The sequence below is a fragment of the Molossus molossus genome, unplaced genomic scaffold, assembly GCF_014108415.1.
Source record: "Molossus molossus isolate mMolMol1 unplaced genomic scaffold, mMolMol1.p scaffold_m16_p_12, whole genome shotgun sequence".
In the NCBI taxonomy this organism is placed as follows: domain Eukaryota; kingdom Metazoa; phylum Chordata; class Mammalia; order Chiroptera; family Molossidae; genus Molossus; species Molossus molossus.
In genome coordinates, this window is record NW_023425347.1 from 38,183,443 (window position 1) to 38,203,216 (window position 19,774).

A 19,774-nucleotide genomic window follows, 5' to 3' on the forward strand; every position below is an offset into this window, starting at 1 on the left:
CTCCTTTCATCAATCACTGATTTATTTTCTACTGTTAAATTAACTTTGTATTCCCTGGATAAACCCGGCATGATCTTCCCATGTTATCCTTTGTTTGTACATATATTTCTGGATTTGACGTGCTAATATTTTGTTTAGCACATGGCCCTACAATCTGTACAGTGGCCCAAAGGGAGCACTCTTAGGAGAGGTGACCAAAAGCAACCTGATAATTAGGAGCCAAGTTTAATTTTCACTTCTGTCTGGGATTGGGGCCCTGAATGGATATCGAGGACTGGGGGTAGGAGAGAAGTTTGAAGCTGTGTATTTCTTTTTTTTTTTTTTCAATCCTCACCAGAAGGCATTTTTCCATTTATCTTCAGACAGAGTGTGTGTGTGTGTGAGAGAGAGAGAGAAACATCAATGTGAGAGGGACACATCGATTGGTTGCCTCCCGCACGATCCCAACCAGGGCTGGGGACTGAACCACAACTGAGGTACATGCCCTTGACTGGAATTGAACCCATGACTCTTCGGTCCTCGGGCCAACGCTCCAACCTCTGAGCCAAACAGGCCAGGGCTGAGGCTGTGTATTTCTACAGGAAAATGAAAGTTCCATTATTCATAACTTTCATGTTTGGCACAAAGTTCAATTCATATTCAATCTAAAAATCAAAACATCTTACTAATCGTTTAATTCAAAAGTTTTAATAGCAATGAAATAAATGCCTATTTATTTAAAAACCTATTTAGTGTTTAGTTTGATAGTTCACCTTACATGAAAACAATGAGTGGGAAGAAAAGACAGTCCCACCGAGCCCCAGTCACCTGCAGGTAGGTCTACACTACCTCCATGAACGACCGCGTGTCCGACACTCTGATCATGCCCAGGTTGATGAGGACAGTCTTTTCCAGGTCCAGGTAACTCTCGTAGTCCATCTTCAGCTCGGCATCCAGTTGTTCTTTTCCCTTCTGATACTTTCTCTAGGCGGGAGAAAGCAAGTCTTCCCTATAAACACTGACAACTAGAAACACCGAGGAAGAGAAGGGGCTGCTTTAGAAGAGTGGGCCTGGCTCCCTCCGGAGGGTTTGCGGGAGGGGCGGAGTCTGTGGCACAGCCACCGAGGAGCTGCTGGCTCTGGGGGGGAGTGTGTGCAGATTCAAGGTGTCTCCTGGGGGAGGGGCAGACCCGGGCTGCCGCTGGCTTGTTTGTGGGCTCCGGGGCAGCGGGGGACGCAGGCTGGCCTGCCAGCTCCTGCCAGGACTGAGGGAGGAGGACAGAAGAGGAGGTAACAACAAGGTAATGACAAGGAGCTAATGTTCCCAATGCACTTGCTGAACAGCTGTTTGGGTCTTTGATCTGTCCATGTTTGTATTAGTGGTGCTCTGGTTTAGCTATTGTGGTCTTTTAATTTAGTGTCATGTTGGCTCGGGCCGGCATGTTTTTTGGTTTTTTTTATCCTCACCCTACGACAGTTTTTCCATCTTTGTTCAGATAGAGTGGGAGGGAGAGAGAGGAAAAGAGAGAGAGAAACATCGACGTGAAAGGGACACATTGAGTGGTTGCCACCCACATGACCAACCAGGGCCGCGGACAAACTGCAACCGAGGTACGCGCCCTTAGTGGGAACCGAACCCGGATCTTTCTGGACCGCAGGCCCGATGCTCTAACAGCTGAGCCAAACCGGCCAGGGCGGTTTTTAAGAACTGTTTTCTCACTCAGGCTGGTTTGGCTCAGCGGATGGAGAGTTGGCCAGGGACCAGAGAGCCCCGGGCTCGGTTCCCGCTAGGGGCACGTACCTCGGTTGCAGGTTTGTTCCCGGCCCTGGTTGGGGTCGTGTGGGTGGCGACCACTTGATGTGTCTCTCTCACATCGATGTTTCTCTCTCTCTCTTCCTCCCTCTCTCCCTCCAGTTCTATCTCAAGAAAAATGCAAAAAAAAAAAAAAAAATGTCCTCAGGTGAGGATAAAAAAAAAGAACTGTTTTCTCATTGTGTCTTTTTTCAGATAAACTTACGGACATTGCATCTCAGCATCTCACCCTTGTGCTGCCTCTGTGTCTCTGGTCATGGGCTCGGCCTCTTGTCCTCTGCTTTCTGCTCCTGTGTCACAAAGCCCTGTCTCTGAGGTCCCATCAAGGGACCAATACTCTGAGCTTTCATTCTGATATCTTCAGAGAATCATTTTTAAGAGATATTTTCCTCTTTTAATTATTTACATGATTGATGCTCCCTTCCCTTTGCTAGATTATTTGCTACATGGCCGACATGCCATATATTTGCCTTTTTTCTCTTTTCTTAATATAGCTGCTTTCTCAGATTTCTTGTGTCTAATCATTGTTGTAGCTACTTCATAGCACTATGTGGATCAATGGATTATTAAACATGTCCTCAGAATAGTGCCTGACACCCAGGAAGCACTAGAACATGTTAACTCCAGTAACCAGTTCACAAAAGAGCAGGACTTGATAGGGTGAGAGTGGAAAAATGTTGTTCTTCTAACCCCGGTCCTCTGCAACGTGTGACAGACCCTGCAGCATTTCCCATCGCTCTTAGGTATTAGGAACAGTGTCATTTTCAGGTATTTGAAGATCCAGGCCAGTCCAATATCAAAGTGGACACGGCCCCTTCAGTCTCTTTCTGCGGAGGTTGCCTTGTCCTGGTAAGAATGTCCTTTTGGCACTTCTGGGCCCAGGTACTTTCCAAGGGTCCACCCAGCCTCGGGGAAACTCAGCACCCTCGCTCCACCACCAGTGGAAGTTCATTGCCCACGGGCCCTCCCTCCAGCCTCTGACAGAGCAGTTTGAATCAATCTGTTGCCTGTGGACTTTCCAGCCTCAACAGTCCAGGCCCTGGGCTCTGGGTTCCCCAGACTCTCCCCGGATATCCTGCTCTGGTCACTTGGTCATTCCTGGCCTTTGGATTTCTGTGGCTCGGCAGGCCTCGTGCCAGGTGTCAGAGGCCATCGTGTGTCCTGGCCAGCAAAATCTCTAAGGGAGTCCGGTGTTGCCCAGGTGGGAAGTGGGGACTCCACAGCCCTCTGACACCTCTCTCCAAAAACCATGCCCTCTTTCAGCCCTCTTCCCATAACTCTTGCTTCTTTTCTGTAGTCTGGAACGTGGGTACTTGACTACAGGTTGCAGAATTCTCTCTAAGCCTCACAGAGATGGCGTAGCTTACGGATCCAGCTCTGGGTCTGCAGCTGCAGTTCCAGTGAGGAGAATTGCTATTTCATATGCTGTTTGAGCTATCATCACTATTGTTTTTCAAGAAACCAGCTGTATCTAGATTCAATGTTTATAAGGAGAAGTGTGTATGATTTCCCTCGGATCCATGGGTTGAAGTGCACCTGGAGGGGCGCTCATAAAGACCAGCCTCGCTGGACAGATGTGATGTTCTTCCACCCTCTGCAATCATACTAATGTCAAACATTCACTAGCGCCCTGGCTGGTTTGGCTCAGCGGTTAGAGCGTTGGCCTGCGGTCCAGAGAGACCTGGGTTCAGTTCCCACTAAGGGCATGTACCTCGGTTGCAGTTTGTCCCCGGCCCTGGTTGGGTCGTGTGGGTGGCAGCCACTCGATGTGTCCCTTTCACGTCGATGTTTCTTTCTCTCTCTCCTCTCTCCCTCCCGCTCTCTGAACAAAAAATGGAAAAATGTCCTCGGGTGAGGATTAAAAAAACACAAACACAAAAACATTCACTAGCACTGTCCATATGCCAGTTACCAGCCAAGTGCTGTAAACATTTAAACTCATTTAATCCTCACTGCAGTCCTCTGAGGTTGCTTTTTGCCTTTTATCAGCAGTTGCTTATGAAAAGATATTTCTGATTAAGGTTAGTTGTTTACCCTTGGTGACCTTTTCACGTTCTAAACGTAACAGAGGAGCCCTTTAACATTCATTCACTTAGCCACAGTCTAGTTCCAGAGAAAATTCTGAGAAGCAGTAGCTCTACTTAAAAGAGGGCACGATGTCAAATGGATATGAAGTCACAAGAAGGAGTTGGAAATGTTTTGGAAATTTCAGTGCATAATACTATGATTATTATAATAGGTGTTTAAGAAGTATTTCAAGGGCAAATTTTTGTATTGTCCACAGTTCTACTTGCTTCCACTGATGTGGATAATCAGGAACTATCGCTCTTGTATTTAAACACTCACACGGTCGGAGACAATGGCTGGCGTAGGGGAAGGGTGGCAGGTGAGCTCCCACAACAAGATTCCAACCAATATGTGTGAGTGCGTAGAAAAAACAAACCACGGCCATTTTTTTTTAAGCTGAGGAAAATAATGAGAAGTTAGTTCATTGGTATTCTTTTATTCCTTGTCACCACTAAGTGGTTTGTGAAATGAGGCCCTCTGCTTTTATTACATGAATTAATATCTATCAGTAAGTGATCATGTTAATCCAGTAATTCTCAATCAGTGTTCCACAGGAATTTTTAAAACTTGCAGTGCTGCCCGGCCTGTGTGGCTCACTGGTTGAGCATTGACCCATGCACCAAGAGGTCGCCAGTTCGATTCCTAGTTGGGGCACAGGTCCAGGTCGTGGGTCCAAATCCCTAGTGGGGGAGCATGCAGGAGTGGCCAATCAATGTTCTCTCTCATTGATGTTTCTATCTCTCTCTCCTTCTCTCTTCCTCTCTCTCTAAAATCGATAAAGAAAATAAATAAATAAATAAATAAAACATGCAATGCCTGCCTATTTAGTCAGGAGCACTGATCTTTTTCCCCTTAGACTGTCAAATTAAAAAAATGACAACAAGCCAACACAACAATAGCTGTTTGGTGTGAATGAATCGAAATCATACCTTTTTTTTTTTTTTTGGTCAGATGGGCAAAAAATAGATTTTTTTTTGGTGTGCCACAGAATTTTTGTAATTAGTTCATGTGTGCCGCGAGATGAAAGGGTTGGAAATCACCATGTTGATCTACTTGCTATTGCAGTACATTCAACTATTTCCATCTGCTCAAGCTTTTGAGACCCAGGATCTGACATGAGAAATCATGTTGGAGATGCTACATATTTGGCTGGAAGGAAACTGCAGGTGGGGTCAGGATGGCAATGCTGGTGACAAAAGGACGAGGAAGAGAGCGAGCGAGAAAGAAGTAGAAATAAGGACTGAGATGACCTCAAGTGACAAGGAGAAAGGCTGAGTTTGCAGAACAGTTACAGGCCCCTCATCCCCATGGGCCAGGGAAGACCAACAGAGTGACAGAATTCTTATGAAATAGAGATGCTGAAAAAGACGAGGGTGGGGAGTGTCGTATTCAGAGCTTCAAGTTCCTCTGTGGCCGAATTTAAGATGAGTGGGTACTGAAATGAAACGAGTTCTCCTCTATCTTAAATTTCACCTCATCCGTGTTTTATAGTAAAATTCACATCTATCCATCCGTCCGTCTGTTTATGGACTAGTTCCCATTTAGTGAAAGTGTGCTATTTGTCAGGTTACGTATCTGAACGCCTTATAGTCATCTTAACCCGTAGTTATTGGTGCTCCCCTTTCAGAGGCGAGAGCACTGAGGCTGGGCAAAGACAGGAGCCTCGTTCCACCTCCTCGTTGGTAAGTGGCAGAGTTAGGATTTGAGCTTATGTGTCTTGATTCCATATTCTACTCTTTAAAACAATTTTAAAAAATATGTTTATATAGATTTTTTAGAGAGAGGGGAAAGGAGAGAGAGAGAAACATCGATGTGAAAGAGAGACATTGACCAGCTGCCTTCTGCACGCCCCCTACTGGGATGGAGCCCGAAACCCGAGCATGTGCCCTGATGGGGAATCAAACCAGGACCTCTCAGTCTATGGGATGACACTCAATCCACTGAGCCACAAGGGCCGGACCATATTTCACTCTTTTTGCACTACCTGTTTTTTGTTTTTTGTTATCCTCACCCGAGGACATTTTTTTTTCCCATTTTTTTGCACAGATAGAGTGGGAGGGAGAGAGAGAGAGAGAGAAACATCGACGTGAAAGGGACACATCGAGTGGCCGCCACCCGCACGACCAACCAGGGCCAGGGACAAACTGCAACCGAGGTACATGCCCTTAGCGGGAACGAACCCGGGTCTCTCCGGACCGCAGGCCGACGCTCTAACCGCTGAGCCAAACCGGCCAGGGCTGCACTACCTGTTTTAATGCATTATTTACCAGATGTTAAAATTCTATAAAATTGCTTCTTCTTTTCAGCCGGAACCTCCATCTTCCAGTAATTCGCCAAAATGACGAACACAAAGGGAGAGAGGAGAGGCACCCACTATATGTTCTCTCGGCCTTTTAGAAAACATGGAGTTGTTCCTTTGGCTACATACATGCGAATCTATAAGAAAGGTGATATTGTGGACATAAAGGGAATGGGCACTGTTCGAAAAGGAATGCCCCACAAATGTTCCCATGGCAAAACTGGAAGAGTCTACAATGTCACCCAGCATGCAGTGGGCATTGTTGTGAACAAACAAGTCAAGGGCAAGATTCTTGCCAAGAGAATTAATGTGCATATTGAGCATATTGACCACTCTAAGAGCCGAGATAGCTTCCTGAAACGTGTGAAGGAAAATGATCAGAAAAAGAAGGAAGCCAAAGAGAAAGGGACCTGGGTTCAGCTGAAGCGTCAGCCTGCTCCACCCAGAGAAGCACATTTTGTGAGAACCAATGGAAAGGAGCGGAGCTGCTGGAACCCATCCCCTATGAATTCATGGCATGATAAGTGTAAAAAGAAGACCTCTGTACTGATAAAAAACGTTTCTCTTAACTGGGCAGAAGTATGATGTTCCTTCCCCCCAAAAAATAATTAAAGAAAACTTGGTGTCCTAAAAAAAAAATTCTATAAAATGAAAGCCTTCAGATTTTGAATCACTGTGTGTGTAAATGGTATTTAGATACCATTGTATATAAAAGATTTTGCTGTTATAGAAAATTTCAAAAACCCCAATGTGGTAGAATCTTACTCGGAGTCCACTGATAGTTGCTTACTCATGGTCAGCTAGGAAATCAGAAAAATGCCCTCTTGACTCTCATGAGAATGAGAGAAGAATGTGAAAAGGCATAATTTTCCTATTTTAGCTGTGGAATAAGCCAAACACACATATTCCCACTGGGCTTAGAGGAAATCAACTTTCATTTCTGAAATTGAACTTACAACTTTTTTCTTCTCCGTCTCCTGCTCCATTTCTTTCTTTTCTTGCTCACGGATTTTCTTGCGCTGTTCCACGTATTCCAGGTGTTTGACTTCTCTTTCAAAGTAGTAGCTTATACTTGATACCTGTTAGAAACACAGGCCCACAAGAGAGGAGCCCACATGGACGCCCCCGCGTTCTTTACAAGGCTCTGGAAGAATCCCTGCTACTTGTAATTCACCAGATATATTACCTACTTTTGGATACTGCCCATAGGCCCATAACCAGAGAAGCTAGCTCAACTTGGGGGCCACTGTGCTAAGTTTTAGGACCCCGCGGATTTCAGCATTTCAGGAAGGGAGTGATGTTGGAAGGAGAGAGCTACAAAACTTTTTTACAATTTTGTAGAAGGAAAATTCAGGGATTGCTTTTTCCCCCTTTCCTTCCTTCTTACTTCTAACACTGAAGGGAGTTTCGTATCATCAACAGAACTTGGAAAACCCAGACGAGGGTATCAATGTAGACCCTCGAGGGGCTGGGAGCAGAGTGAGTCCTGGTCTCCTGGAGGACTTGGAGCAGGGCACAGGAATGGAAACAGGAGAGCAGGCAGAGACCTGGGGCAAAGCGACAAGGGGAGGGAAATCTCTTTGCCTGATAGTAACTATGCTGATGTTGTTGGGACTGGCAACAGATTGCAAGCTATATATTTAATGCTGGGTGTATGTGTACTTTTGTATTTCTATTTACGGATCTTTTTATAACCTCCTTTTTAATATTGCCTGCAACTCCTGAGTGGTGGGTTTGGTGGGGCAGAGTATTACCACTCTGGACATGTTGCTGGCAGTACCCACTGGGGGAGGATGAGGTGGTGGGCAATGGAAAGATGCACAGAAATGTCAAATGTACCCTCTGGGAAGGGTATCACTGAAATAAGGCTTCCATGCTTCATTATAATTCCAAAATAACATCTATGATTATGAATCCCCAAAGTAATTCTCTGAATTGGGGTTTTATTTACTTGGCCTCCCTCTCATTGCATGTTTTTTATCCCCTCCCCCAGCTTCAAACTATATAACTCATAAAACAAATATACCCCTTATTTTTGACTCTATGATTCGTTTGTTCTCTTATAAAGTAAAAATGCTGTCATTTCTGAACACAGTTTAAAAACACGCCACAGGAATATTCAGTCACATAAATCCTCAAAGCCAAAAGTTACTGACCTCATTGGAGGAAGGGTGACTTAATGTCCAAGGAATCTCTAATATATGCAGTGTTCCGTAATAATCAGCTATGGCTATGAATTGCTGCTTAGCTGAAAGATTAGAAAAATGAGAAAACAACTCAGCAGCCAGAACGCCGTCTTAGAGGTTAAACATGAAACGGGGTTTGTTTTGTGGTCTCCCAAAGGACCTGCAAGGGTTACAATGATCTTGGCATCTTCATCAGACATTCGTGCCTGAGGACCGTAGTAACATGTCAGTCATCTTTTCCAGTTGATGAAATGAAAGCTGAGACCCTGAGCCTTCGTCAGCCACCCTGCCCACCTCCAATCTTCTTTCCTTGGTGTCTGTGTAGAGTGTGGCCCCTCACTGAGGTTGGCTGTCTCTATGGTGGGGCCCGCTGGGCAGACTGGGTTAGAAAGCAGGGAAAACACATGAAAAGATTTCCAGAGAAAAATTGTGAAGCCAATATTCACCAAAGACACAGTAAGGGCTAGAGGATACCGCTATATAGATGAATTTTACCCACAGCCAGAACCAGGAGCGAGACTAGCACCACATGGTTCCCTTTGAGCATTTAAAATAGATGTGAAGCCCTGGCTGGTTTGCTCAGCGGTTGGAGCGTCAGCCTGCGGACCAGAGAGTCCCGGGTTCAGTTCCCACTAGGGACACGTACAAAAAAAAAAAATAGATATGAAGTGCAAATATGTTGGAGATTTAATTTTCTGTCTCATCCTGTGTTTGTTTTTTTCCTTCTTCTTCTCACTTTCAGAAAATCTGGTTCAAAATGCTAAATCCTAGACTTGTAGTCCCAGTAGGTATATAAAAGCATTGTTTTGTAGCAAGAGTAGGAAAACATACTTTAGTGACATATAGCTAAGCAGTAGCAAACCTGTGACACTAGAGATTCTGAAGGCTGAATTTCTCAAGGTCATGTTTGTGAGAGAGAATGTATAGAGAGACAATCATATGCCTGCACATCTTTGGAAACAGAGGAAAACTTCTTTTAAAAGAGGCAAATATATTGGATTTACATAGAAAGTAGTACTTGGTCGAAACAGAGAAATTAGGACAAATGAAATACATTATTAGAAGATGAGAAGGATGCTTTTGGTGGTTTAGTTCATAATCACCCTCTGCTTGGCATTCTGAATGTGCCTCAGAAATAACTGTTGGTGAAGAAATTAGTGAGAGAAGCTCAGGGTGTATCCAAGATAGTGCAAAAGAGAAGGGGCAGAAGGGGCAGGTAGCAGAGGAGAGAAGGAAGGGAGAGGGAAAGAAACAACAAGAACCCAAGAAACGACACGGGCGTTCCTAGATGAACGCCAGCATTTTCCTGAGTTATGAAAAAAAAGGCAAAGTGACTTAGCATGTTTGCTCAGAATGAACATACCAGAAAAGTTCCAGGGTCTGATGCAGGTGATCATAGTTATGCAGATGTTTTGTGACTGGGCTGGTTCATGGGTTTTCTCTAGAAGGTCCCAGATGTCGACACAGCCGTCCTCTCGGCCAATGTAGAAGACGCCGGGCCTTGTCAGAGACCAGTGCCCCGAGGTGAACCTTTTCGGAGCACAGGATGACTGAAGGAGGGGTCCAGTCTTTAAGCAAATTTTAAACAAGATAAATTAGAAACTTGTATTATTACTCAAGGGGTATTCACAATGATTTTATTTTATTTTATTTTTTTAACAATTCTATTTTTTAAATTTTTGTTAATCCTCACCCAAAGATATTTTTCCATTGATTTACAGATAGAATGGAAGGAAGGGAGGGAGGGAGGGAGAGAAACATTGATGTGAGAGAGAGACATCAATTGGTTGCCTCCCACAGGGCCAGGAATTGAACCTGTAACCCAGGTACATACCCTTGACCGGGAATCAAACCCACAACCCTTTGGTCTATGGGCTGATGCTCTAACCTCTGAGGCAAACTGGCCAAGGCCATAATGATTTTAAATACAACTCAGATGGCTATGATCACAGAACAGCAAAATTATGCCTACTCAGAAGTCTTATTCTTTTACTTGTAGGGTTTTTATATAATGCCTATTCTTTTCTTTCCTGTATAGTTTTATAACATCTTTTTCTTATTATTTTAGTTTCTTTTTAGAAAAAAAATCAAACCTTCCAATCAAGCCATTGATGGTTCTAATAATCCAAATGCAAAGATTATGAAATTTTGCTTGTACCTTTACTTTGCTGTTGGTGTCCCTTCCCCATGGAAACAGCTCTGGGAGCCAAGAAAAGCAAATAAAAAATCAAATTTGTGAGCGGCATCCAATGACATACATATTATTGGGAAGAGATGTTAGACCAGCAGAGCATCATCAGATTGTCTAGCCTTTCCTCTCCCATGGGGCAAGGTGCCTTCTTTGGGAGGTTGTCATAGAGATAGACGATCAGAATGTGCTTTCTTCCCACTGTCATGCTCCACCCGGCAACCAGATATACTCATTTATCTATTTACATCTGCGAGAACTAAACAAAACAGTGGGACTGTCTCATACCCTCCGATCCATGAATGTCTCAGACTCATGGACTCTAGAGGTGCCACGCCAAACGTGTTTTTGACCACTTTGCCCAGATCCTTCAGTTTCTCTGGATAACCAGGTTCCTGCCCCTGCACAGTCTTTGGAAAATCTTGTCTAAATTTCCTTTTTCTTTTTCTTCAATTACAAAACTAACCCTTGCTCATTGTAAAAAAAAAAAAAAAAAAAAGAACATACAGAGTACATTGGTATAAAGTAGAAGTCCTTTTGTGGATAAGCACTTAAATAGTTTCTAATCTTAACAATAAAAAACTTGTACATATAGTCATGTAATTTTCTTTTTTGGAGATTTGTGCTATAGCCCCAGAAGTGAAAGTGTTAGGGTCAAAGAAAATAATATTTATAAATTATATATATATATATTACACATATTATTTATTCAAATAATATATATGTTATAGCCATGAAATAGATATAATTCAGATTTTAATCATCTTAAATTGCTCACCAAAGGGACATATCATAGTGATATCTCCACACCCTTATTTCACTGGTGTTTCTCAATCTTTCTAGTGTTTGGCAGTTTAGCTTCTATTGGTCTGGATCCAGGCCCTCTCCTAATCCCGACCACCAGATCTTCTTGTCACCATCTCACTTTGACCCACGCACACCTCCGGTCTACTTGGTGACACACCCTTTAACTTTTTTACTCCCACTTTCTGAACCTGCTGACATATTGCTTGTGCAGAAGCAAATATTACAGACCTAGTATTTCTCCTTGGACTTCATATAGTAATTAACATCCCTTCTTGTATTTTAAGGGGAGGAAAAATGCAAATCAAGTCTTTATTTATATATATATATATATAAAGACTGTTAGCTTTCAGAGAACATGTGTCTTGTAAATATTTCCTTCCCTCAGGAAAAAAAGCAAGTGGGTGGGCTTCAAAGGGCTTTTAGCAGTTCTGCCTACAAGCTGGAGCCAGGCCATCTGTTTCAATTTCTCTAAAAAGTGTCCCACAGGCACTGTTATGTCAGAACAGTCATTGTTCCTATTGTCTTTCTCAATAACAAAGGACCACACACCCATCCCTCTGTGTTACACAAGCAGCTTACCATGACACCTTCCTTCCAGATGGCCACGTTCCATCCCCCAATGGTGAGGATAATGTCCTTGTAAAAAGGTGACCTCTGAACAGTGTGGACGACACCATCATGGACACTGTTGAGGCTCACTGGCTTCTTTGCTGTTGGAGTAGAAAAGGCCATTTCATCTTTGATAACACTGTATACATTTCTTTAATAGAGAATGAAATGACTTCCAATGGACAGGCAGCTCTTGATTACTGAGCTCTAAGAGTAAAGAACCAGAGGTCAGTTGGGGTGAATAAATCAAGGAATAGCTCCTCCTCTTTTTATAAAATGTCCAAGGAACTGCCCATGAAGGTGACTTTTCAGAGTAATATTTCATTCATTCATTCATTCATTCATTCATTCATTCCATAAATATTTGTGCATTGCCTTTATGTACCAGGTACTATAGATGGCTGCATAAACAATGGTTAATGAACAAACATGATCCTGCCCTCATGGAGCTCACAGTCTAGTGGGAAAGACAGATATGTATTCCCTAGACAAATCCCAAAGTACAGAATAAAAAATGTGAGAAATGTTATGAAGAAAAAAGCATTGCAAGAAAGTATTGCAAGATAATAGGGCAGGAAGAGATAAACCAAAGAACGCATATGCATCCATGAATAACCAATGGACATAGACAACAATACTGTGAAGGGGGGGGGGGAATGCAAACGGGGGGAAGGTGTCAATGGGGGGAAAAGGAGAAACAACTGTAATAAAAATAAATGAATGGATTTATATATATATATATATATTACAAGAAAAAATAACAAGGGACATGCATAAATTAGACTGAATGCTCAGAAAGTTCTCTGAAGATGAGTCATTTAGGTCTGACAGCTATTGACCAGGGACGACCATGGTGTGATGGATCCTCGCAGACAGAGGGAGCAATATACAACATCCCGGGAAAGAAGTGTTTCCCGTCCTCATAAATGTGAGGAGGACAATTAGATTGAGTCTGGTGATCCCGGTGTGAGACCTGTAGAACAAAGGGAACCAGGAGTTTCCGGACCATGCAGGGCCTTATAGGAAAGGCTTATGGGTTATATTCGAAGTGTAATGTGTTTAATGAATGCTTCAGGCCTAGAACACAACCTGGTTGACGTTTCCAGGTTTTCTGGCTTCTGTGGGGAGAATGGATTGGTGGGTGGTGAAAGCAAAGAGGGAACACCAGAGGAGGCTGTCGTGGTAGTTCTGGTGAGAGCAGATGAAGATGCAATAGAAGAGAGTAGATAATCAAGACACATTTGCAAGCTAGAATTGACAGGGCTTGGAGACGGCTTGGAGGGGAGGGGCGAAGTGCTGAGAATAGCAGCCAGGTTTCTGGTAAAAGCAGTTGGCTCCACAGAGTTTCTATTTATGGAAACTGGGAAGACTAGAGGAAGAGCAGGTTTGGACTTGAAGACCAAGACTTCCCCGTAGTATCTGCCTCAGGCCCGGGGGCCTTCTGCTTCTCTGGTCTGTTCACTGGGCCATTGTTTGGGTTTCCTTCCCCCCCAGGCCGGTCCTCAGAGCTGGATGTTTCCCACTCTTTGGTGCCAATACCCACAGGCCCCAGGGATGGCCATTGCAAATCGCACCAACAAATTAATCCAGCTCCTGTGCCCTAACCGAGTGATTTTCTGATTATACAGTGGCTCTAGGATAAAGCCCAAGGCTCTTAGTAGGGTTCTCAAGTCTGTTGGCCGTCTGCATGTAGATGTGCTTCCTGGCACCTTTCCTGCTGCTGCTGACCTTTCTGTTGCTGTGGTTTGGCCATGAGATGTCCCTGTTTCCTCACCGTCCCCTGGTCCCAAAGGCTTCCATGTTTTTCACTTGTTATTCTTTCTACTCGAAATGTCTTTCTCCATCGGGAGAACTGCACTGCACCCTTCAGGACCCAGTTCCACTGGATTTCTCTTCAGCGGGGCCTTTTCTTAGGAGCCCAAGAGAATCAATCATCATTTGTTTATGTGTTTGATTTTTCCAATAGATCGTGGGACTCCTCCGGGGGAGAGGGGGAATAATAGCTTGTTTATCTTTACATCATTAGTGCGCAGCACACAGTAGGTTCTCAACAGTGATTTGGTGAATAAATGAAAGTAAGTAAGAAAGAACAAACATCAGGGAAGTTCAAACATAAAGGTCTTGGTTTTTAAGTTTATTGTCATTGGTTATTCTATAAATGGGGTAAAATTCATTAATAAAATAACTAAACCTGTTTGCTACGGGCCTCCTCAAAAGCAGCTTAGGAAGCTGCAGGAGGAGGTAAGACCCCCAGAAAATCTCTGAGACCAGAAGGAGACAGTGTCCACCTGTGTGTAACCGAGTCATGGCATCAAGCTCGTCCCAGGGTTGGGGTGGAGACGGCTGCCATGTCACACGGCCCCTGGCATGCAGAATGTGCACAGAACATTAATAAATCAGTGACTGCATAGAAACATGAATAAACATAAAAGCAGTTGGTTGTAATTCATTTTATCCAATGCACAATTTTGAATTCAACTTCAAATCACAGAATTGGGAATAAATCAGTCTCAGTTCTGCATGAACTTGACCCTCCCTTGGGTCACATCTAATTCTCTCTCAGCGCCCTACCCCTCTCGATAACACAGATTTGGGGTTCTGGTTAGGGGACACCTTGTTAGAAAAGCAGGAAAGCTTTTGTTTCCAGATTAAAATGGCTACCTGGAGGCAATGCTGACAAAGAAGCCTTCCCAGGCGGAGGCAGGCTCCAGTCTGGGGACCGAGTGGTAGAAGTGAAAGGAGTGAAGTCTGAGGCAGAGACCTGAGTGCCTCAGGAGACCTGACTCCCAGAGCTGTTCCCTGCAGGCCGTGGCTCTGACCTCTGACCCTGTCAGTCACTCACGTGTCCTTTTGTCCAAAAGATTGACCAGTTTCCCTTGGGGACGTCCCAGGAGCTGCCTCTTCCTTTGCTTGTGGTTATTCCATGCTTTGAAATGTGGTTCAAATATATTTTTATGCCATGAAAACCCCAAAGCGTTAAAGTTAAGTATCTGCCATGGTAAGAAAGCCCAAGGCTCTGAGCTTTGACAGGGAGCTTTGCTTGTTGAGGAGCCTGAATCTTGACTGATTCCTGCTCACACCTGGGTGTGACCCTCACACCCTCTGCTCAGCTGCCCCAAGTCCCCAACCCCCAAGGAGGGTCCTACAGGTACTTCTTCCATACTGTCCTGAGGTCTTCAAGATCATCATACACTTAGCTTATAATTTCACATCAACTCAGATTTTCCACATAGATGAGCTACCAGGTTGTTGAATGATCGAAGCAGTATGGTTATTTTTGAACTGTGCTCCTCAAGTATTGGAGTGAAAACAAATCACCTGGCAAATTTTAGTAAGATCCATATTCCGATTCAGTAGGCCTGGGGTGGGACCCAGGCTTCTGTATTTCCAACAAGCTCCCGGTTGACAGTGGGGCTGCCTGTCCGTCCGAGGCCCTCACTCTAAGTCACAAGTGCAGTGTCAGAATCTCAGGTGCCCTCCCTTCCACTAGCCAGGCCAGGAACACCAGGTACTTTATTAAAAACAGGAACAACCTACTGACAATAGAACACTCATCAAAACTTACTCATCAATCGGCCAGTTTCAGAGTCTCTTTCCATTTTCCAATCTGCGTATAACACTTCGCCTTCCTAAAAATATGAAAGGTCCCTGATGAGTACAATGGCTGCTTAAGAGGCAACCCCCCTCATATTCATGTGCTAAGATGGATTGTAACAAATACAAAGCTGCAGGTCAATTTAGCCAAGGGATCATTTTGTACGATGGTAGGAAAAAGCTCAACATGATTTTATCTCAAACAAGAAGGAAAAGTGTGTTTTATGACTGTGTGTCTATACACAGTGGTCTGGAAAACACAGGCCATGATGGGGGTAATCTATGTACACCAATTCCAAGTGCTGGGTTTCCAGGGTGTTCGTTGTTAACAGGAAATGGTCCTGATGGACTGAAAGCCCCCGGAGGAGCGGGATCTCATCCAACTTACTCGGTGGCTTATTCTCAGCATGTTGCACAGCAGTACAAATAAATATTTGTGGGACAAAGAGAAAGAGGGAATATGAGTTCATAATATGGTACTCATTACCATTTAAAGTTGAGAACAGGAAACATAAAGTTCCATTCAAATGACATGGTAACTAATATATATTTCAGCTCCACTTAGGCCCATTTTCAGGAGAGGGGAAGGCAGAGGGACCTGGCGTAGAGAAGAGGTAGAAAGAAACAGACACACAGGAGGGGAAACAACGAATGTGGGAGAGGTTTAGAGAAAAAAATTTAGTCTTTCAGATGCAAAAACGGAGACTCGGAGAGGTTTAATGACTTACTCAAGGTCACCCAAATGCAGTCTCCTAATTTGAGTTTCGCCCCCCTGGATAAGAGAGCAACACAGCGAAGTTTGTATAAAACTAGAAGGTGAGAGGACTTGGAGGAGAAGATGGATTGGGATGTGTAGGCGAGGGAGGGGAGATGGGAAAACATTTGATTTATGCAAAGTGGGGGATACGCTTATTGGGGCCAGAACCCGCTCATTTGCTCATCTGTGCTTTATTCATCCAAGTTAATTCATTTAACAAAGGACTGTGTTTGGTGCTGGAAATTCAGAGTCAGAGGACAAGCGCCTTCCCCATTCACAGTCACAGTCCAAGGGCACAGGCAGACTATACATGTCTAGTGGACACGTCCAGCCTGTTGCCTGTGGCACATCCCTCATAGTTACCACTCACTGAGCACCCGGTGCTTGCCGGAATTGTTGGGAGCTTAATGTATGCAACCCCAGCCCTCACCAAAGCCCTGTAGGAGAGTTATTAGTGTCTCCTGGGTCTCACAGCTGGTACATGGAGCACTGATATGAAACCAACTCAAACAGGAATAGTTTGAACCAGGTTAATAAATTTGTGTTGAGTGCCCATTATCTCATCAGCCATGTAGTCGGAAACCTTCACGTCCTTCTCCATCCAGTTATCTAGTTCTGACAATTCTACTTCCCTTAACCTCTGGGTTGACATTCTTGGCACCCTTGGTCAGGCCCTCTTTGTTTCAGGGTTGCCCCCCCCCGAAATCCCCCCGAATCTGACCTCTCTGCCTCCAGGACACCCTCCTTCCTGCTTCAGCCCTGCACCACCCAGCCCAGATCCCAGAGCAGAGGGATTAGCCCTGTCAAGGGTTGAAGATCATTCCACTGGAATGTCAGCCCCAGGAGGGCAGGGAATTTTGTCTACTTTATTCGCTGCTCTATTCCCTGGGCCAAGAACAGCGCTTTGGGCATAACATGCTCAAGAATATCTGTTGAATGATGACTGAAGATAATTCCAAGCAGGGCAAGGGCTAGATGGGCAGGAAAGTCCTGTGTATAGGAATGAGACAAAAATCAGCTGAAGTGAGGGAGGGACACTGGTGCAGATAGATACGGAGTGACAGGAAGGAGCCAAATTATGCAGAATCTTACAGGCCACCGTGTTCAGTGTTCGAACTTAATTCACATTTCACTGAGTCATCACTGACGAGTTTAAACAAAGGGTTTTATCTTTTAAGTTCTGCTTTAAGATCTTGCAGTTATTTATCTTTTTAAAGCAATCATTCCCTTGCTTTAAAATGTTGGTGTGCGCAGGGACAAAAATGACATGACTTCACTTACACAAGGTACCTAGAATAGTCACATTCATAGAGACAGAAAACAGAATGGTGGTTTCCATGGGCTGGGGCAGGAGGAAATGATCAGTGATATAAATGCATCTAATGCCACTGATTTGTACACTTAAAAATGGTTAAGATGGTAAACTTGGTTACATAGTCTTTTCAGAATTAAAAATCTAAAAACTCTGGTGTGAAGCCCAAGTTATAAAACATATATCTATTTGGTATATATTTACCACATGAAATTCAAATTACCTAACATGGCAGAAAAAGGCCTTTTGGTTGGACCCGCAACCTAGACTAGGCATAGATTTCTGTCTTACGCCAAATTATTTTACCATCGCCAGACAAACCCCAGACTCTCATAGCTTCAAATACTGTTCAGGCAGTTCCTTCTGCTGCAAGCTGTACTCTCACCCTGATCTTTTGGGTGTCTCCTCAACCTCCAATGTCCAGCCTGCTCACGGATCCCCTTCCCCAACCTCTACCTTCCGGGCCCTGTGGCCTCTGGACCTGTGTCGGCATCCTGTCAGGGTGTCTGGTCTTCAACCAGGCACCGAGCACCCTGAGGACAGGAACTGTGCTGTTGATTCATTTCTGATCCCGGGCCCAGCACAGCGCCTGGCAGGCAGTACATTCTTGAGAGCTGGAGGAACTGACTAATCCCCTTGTAATACTCAAGTGTGAATGCAAACTGCATTTGGTGAGACTGAGCTATGGTGTCTTCCCACAGTGCTGTGGCCTAGGAGGAAACACCCTTTACTTCAGGTGAATAGAGTCATGAATGAACAGGCATCTCTGCTTCTGTATGACTCTAAGATCAAGTTCTGAGCCTCATTTCTTCATCTGTAAAATGGGAGTAATAATTATCACCCTTACAAGATTATTAAGGTTAAATGAGATATAATTTGTAAAATGCTTGGCACAGACCTGCTATATGGAAAATATCCAATAAATGTGAACCTGTTTTGCTTACTATAGTAGATTCTAAAAAATGGCAGCCATTATTGTTATTATATCCAGCTATTATTTATCTTTTGAAATGAGTGAAGTTGTAAACTATCTTTCCTAGTAAATGGTGCTGGCCTAACAAAACAATATATTTTCTTAGTAAATCTCTAACATTTAGCATAGTTTCTTTCATATGGTATAGGTGTTTAATAAAATTTGCAGGTTGATAAACACATTACTAGTAAAAAGGGTCATGCTTAATTTTATAGATTTTTTTCCATATTTATTCAGGAACATTTTAAATATGAATTTATGGGGCACTGAGGTTAAAAATTTTAAGTGCAAATAAGCATTTTAAAATATAAAAGAGGTATAAATGTTATAAGCTTTCATAAAACAAACATGTACAATAGGGGTTATTCATCAAATATTTCAACATAATTAAAAATGTTTATTTTAAAAACAGATCATTCTGACTCACCTCTGTTCCCACAAAGAACTTTGTAGAGAAGTCTTCTATTGGCTTGAGGATATTGGCCAGCCCGCTCTCCAGGTTATGGTATGGGTTCATTCCTTCGGCGTTTATGACTTTGTTCTGAGATAACACTGTCTTGCAGAGGAGTATGGATAGAAGATGCACATGTTTATAGTGAATTATCTTTAAAAATATAATTAGTTTACATTTTCTGTCCATTGTCATACACATCTGCTCATTTCCTCCTCAGTGGGGTAGGTGGAAATCTGCACATTTATAGACTTCTAATTTAGCAGTAGGATGCTTTTTCTCAAACCAAAGCTTATGCAGGACCCCCTGCATGTAAAACTGATAGGAGCTGCTTTGCTCTTTAAAGTATTACCTGGGTGGAAATGGGACCTTTCCTCTGTCATCTTTGCTGGGAGTTCTACAAGGTTTCATGGTACACAGCTTGAAAACCACTTCTATATATTTACATCATTTTGAAATTATTTACAGTAAACATTGCACACTAAATATATCCCCTGGGTTATATCACCCTTGATAGTCTTGATAAGATTTTCTAATGAGAAACTCATGTCATTTTTATTCAGTTGGCATCATATGGAAATTTTTCAAACCATTCAAGATTAACTTTATAAGAGTAAAATATTCTTTAAATTCTAAAAAATAAATCCATCTCAAATGTATTACTTGTCTGTCATAAGCACAGCATATATAACATTATTTGTTTTCTGATTAGCATAGGTTTATTATTTATGAATATCAAT

General features: G+C 43.4%; 1 protein-coding gene and 1 pseudogene across 1 annotated transcript in view; one reads left to right on the plus strand and one right to left on the minus strand.

Moving 5' to 3' along the window:
- Nucleotides 1-819: 819 nt before the first annotated feature.
- The window catches only part of DNAI3 (dynein axonemal intermediate chain 3), a 68,739-nt gene continuing 49,784 nt past the window's right edge, over nt 820-19,774 (minus strand). Inside the window, exons 16-22 of the mRNA XM_036256776.1 lie at nt 19,011-19,135; nt 15,513-15,576; nt 11,918-12,048; nt 9,707-9,911; nt 8,314-8,405; nt 7,114-7,236; nt 820-963 (exon numbers count right to left, since the gene is read on the minus strand). Of these exons, the coding sequence (XP_036112669.1) occupies nt 820-963; nt 7,114-7,236; nt 8,314-8,405; nt 9,707-9,911; nt 11,918-12,048; nt 15,513-15,576; nt 19,011-19,135 (884 nt within the window). The remainder of the gene's footprint in view (nt 964-7,113; nt 7,237-8,313; nt 8,406-9,706; nt 9,912-11,917; nt 12,049-15,512; nt 15,577-19,010; nt 19,136-19,774) is intronic.
- LOC118626852 lies at nt 6,194-6,678 on the plus strand (annotated as a pseudogene).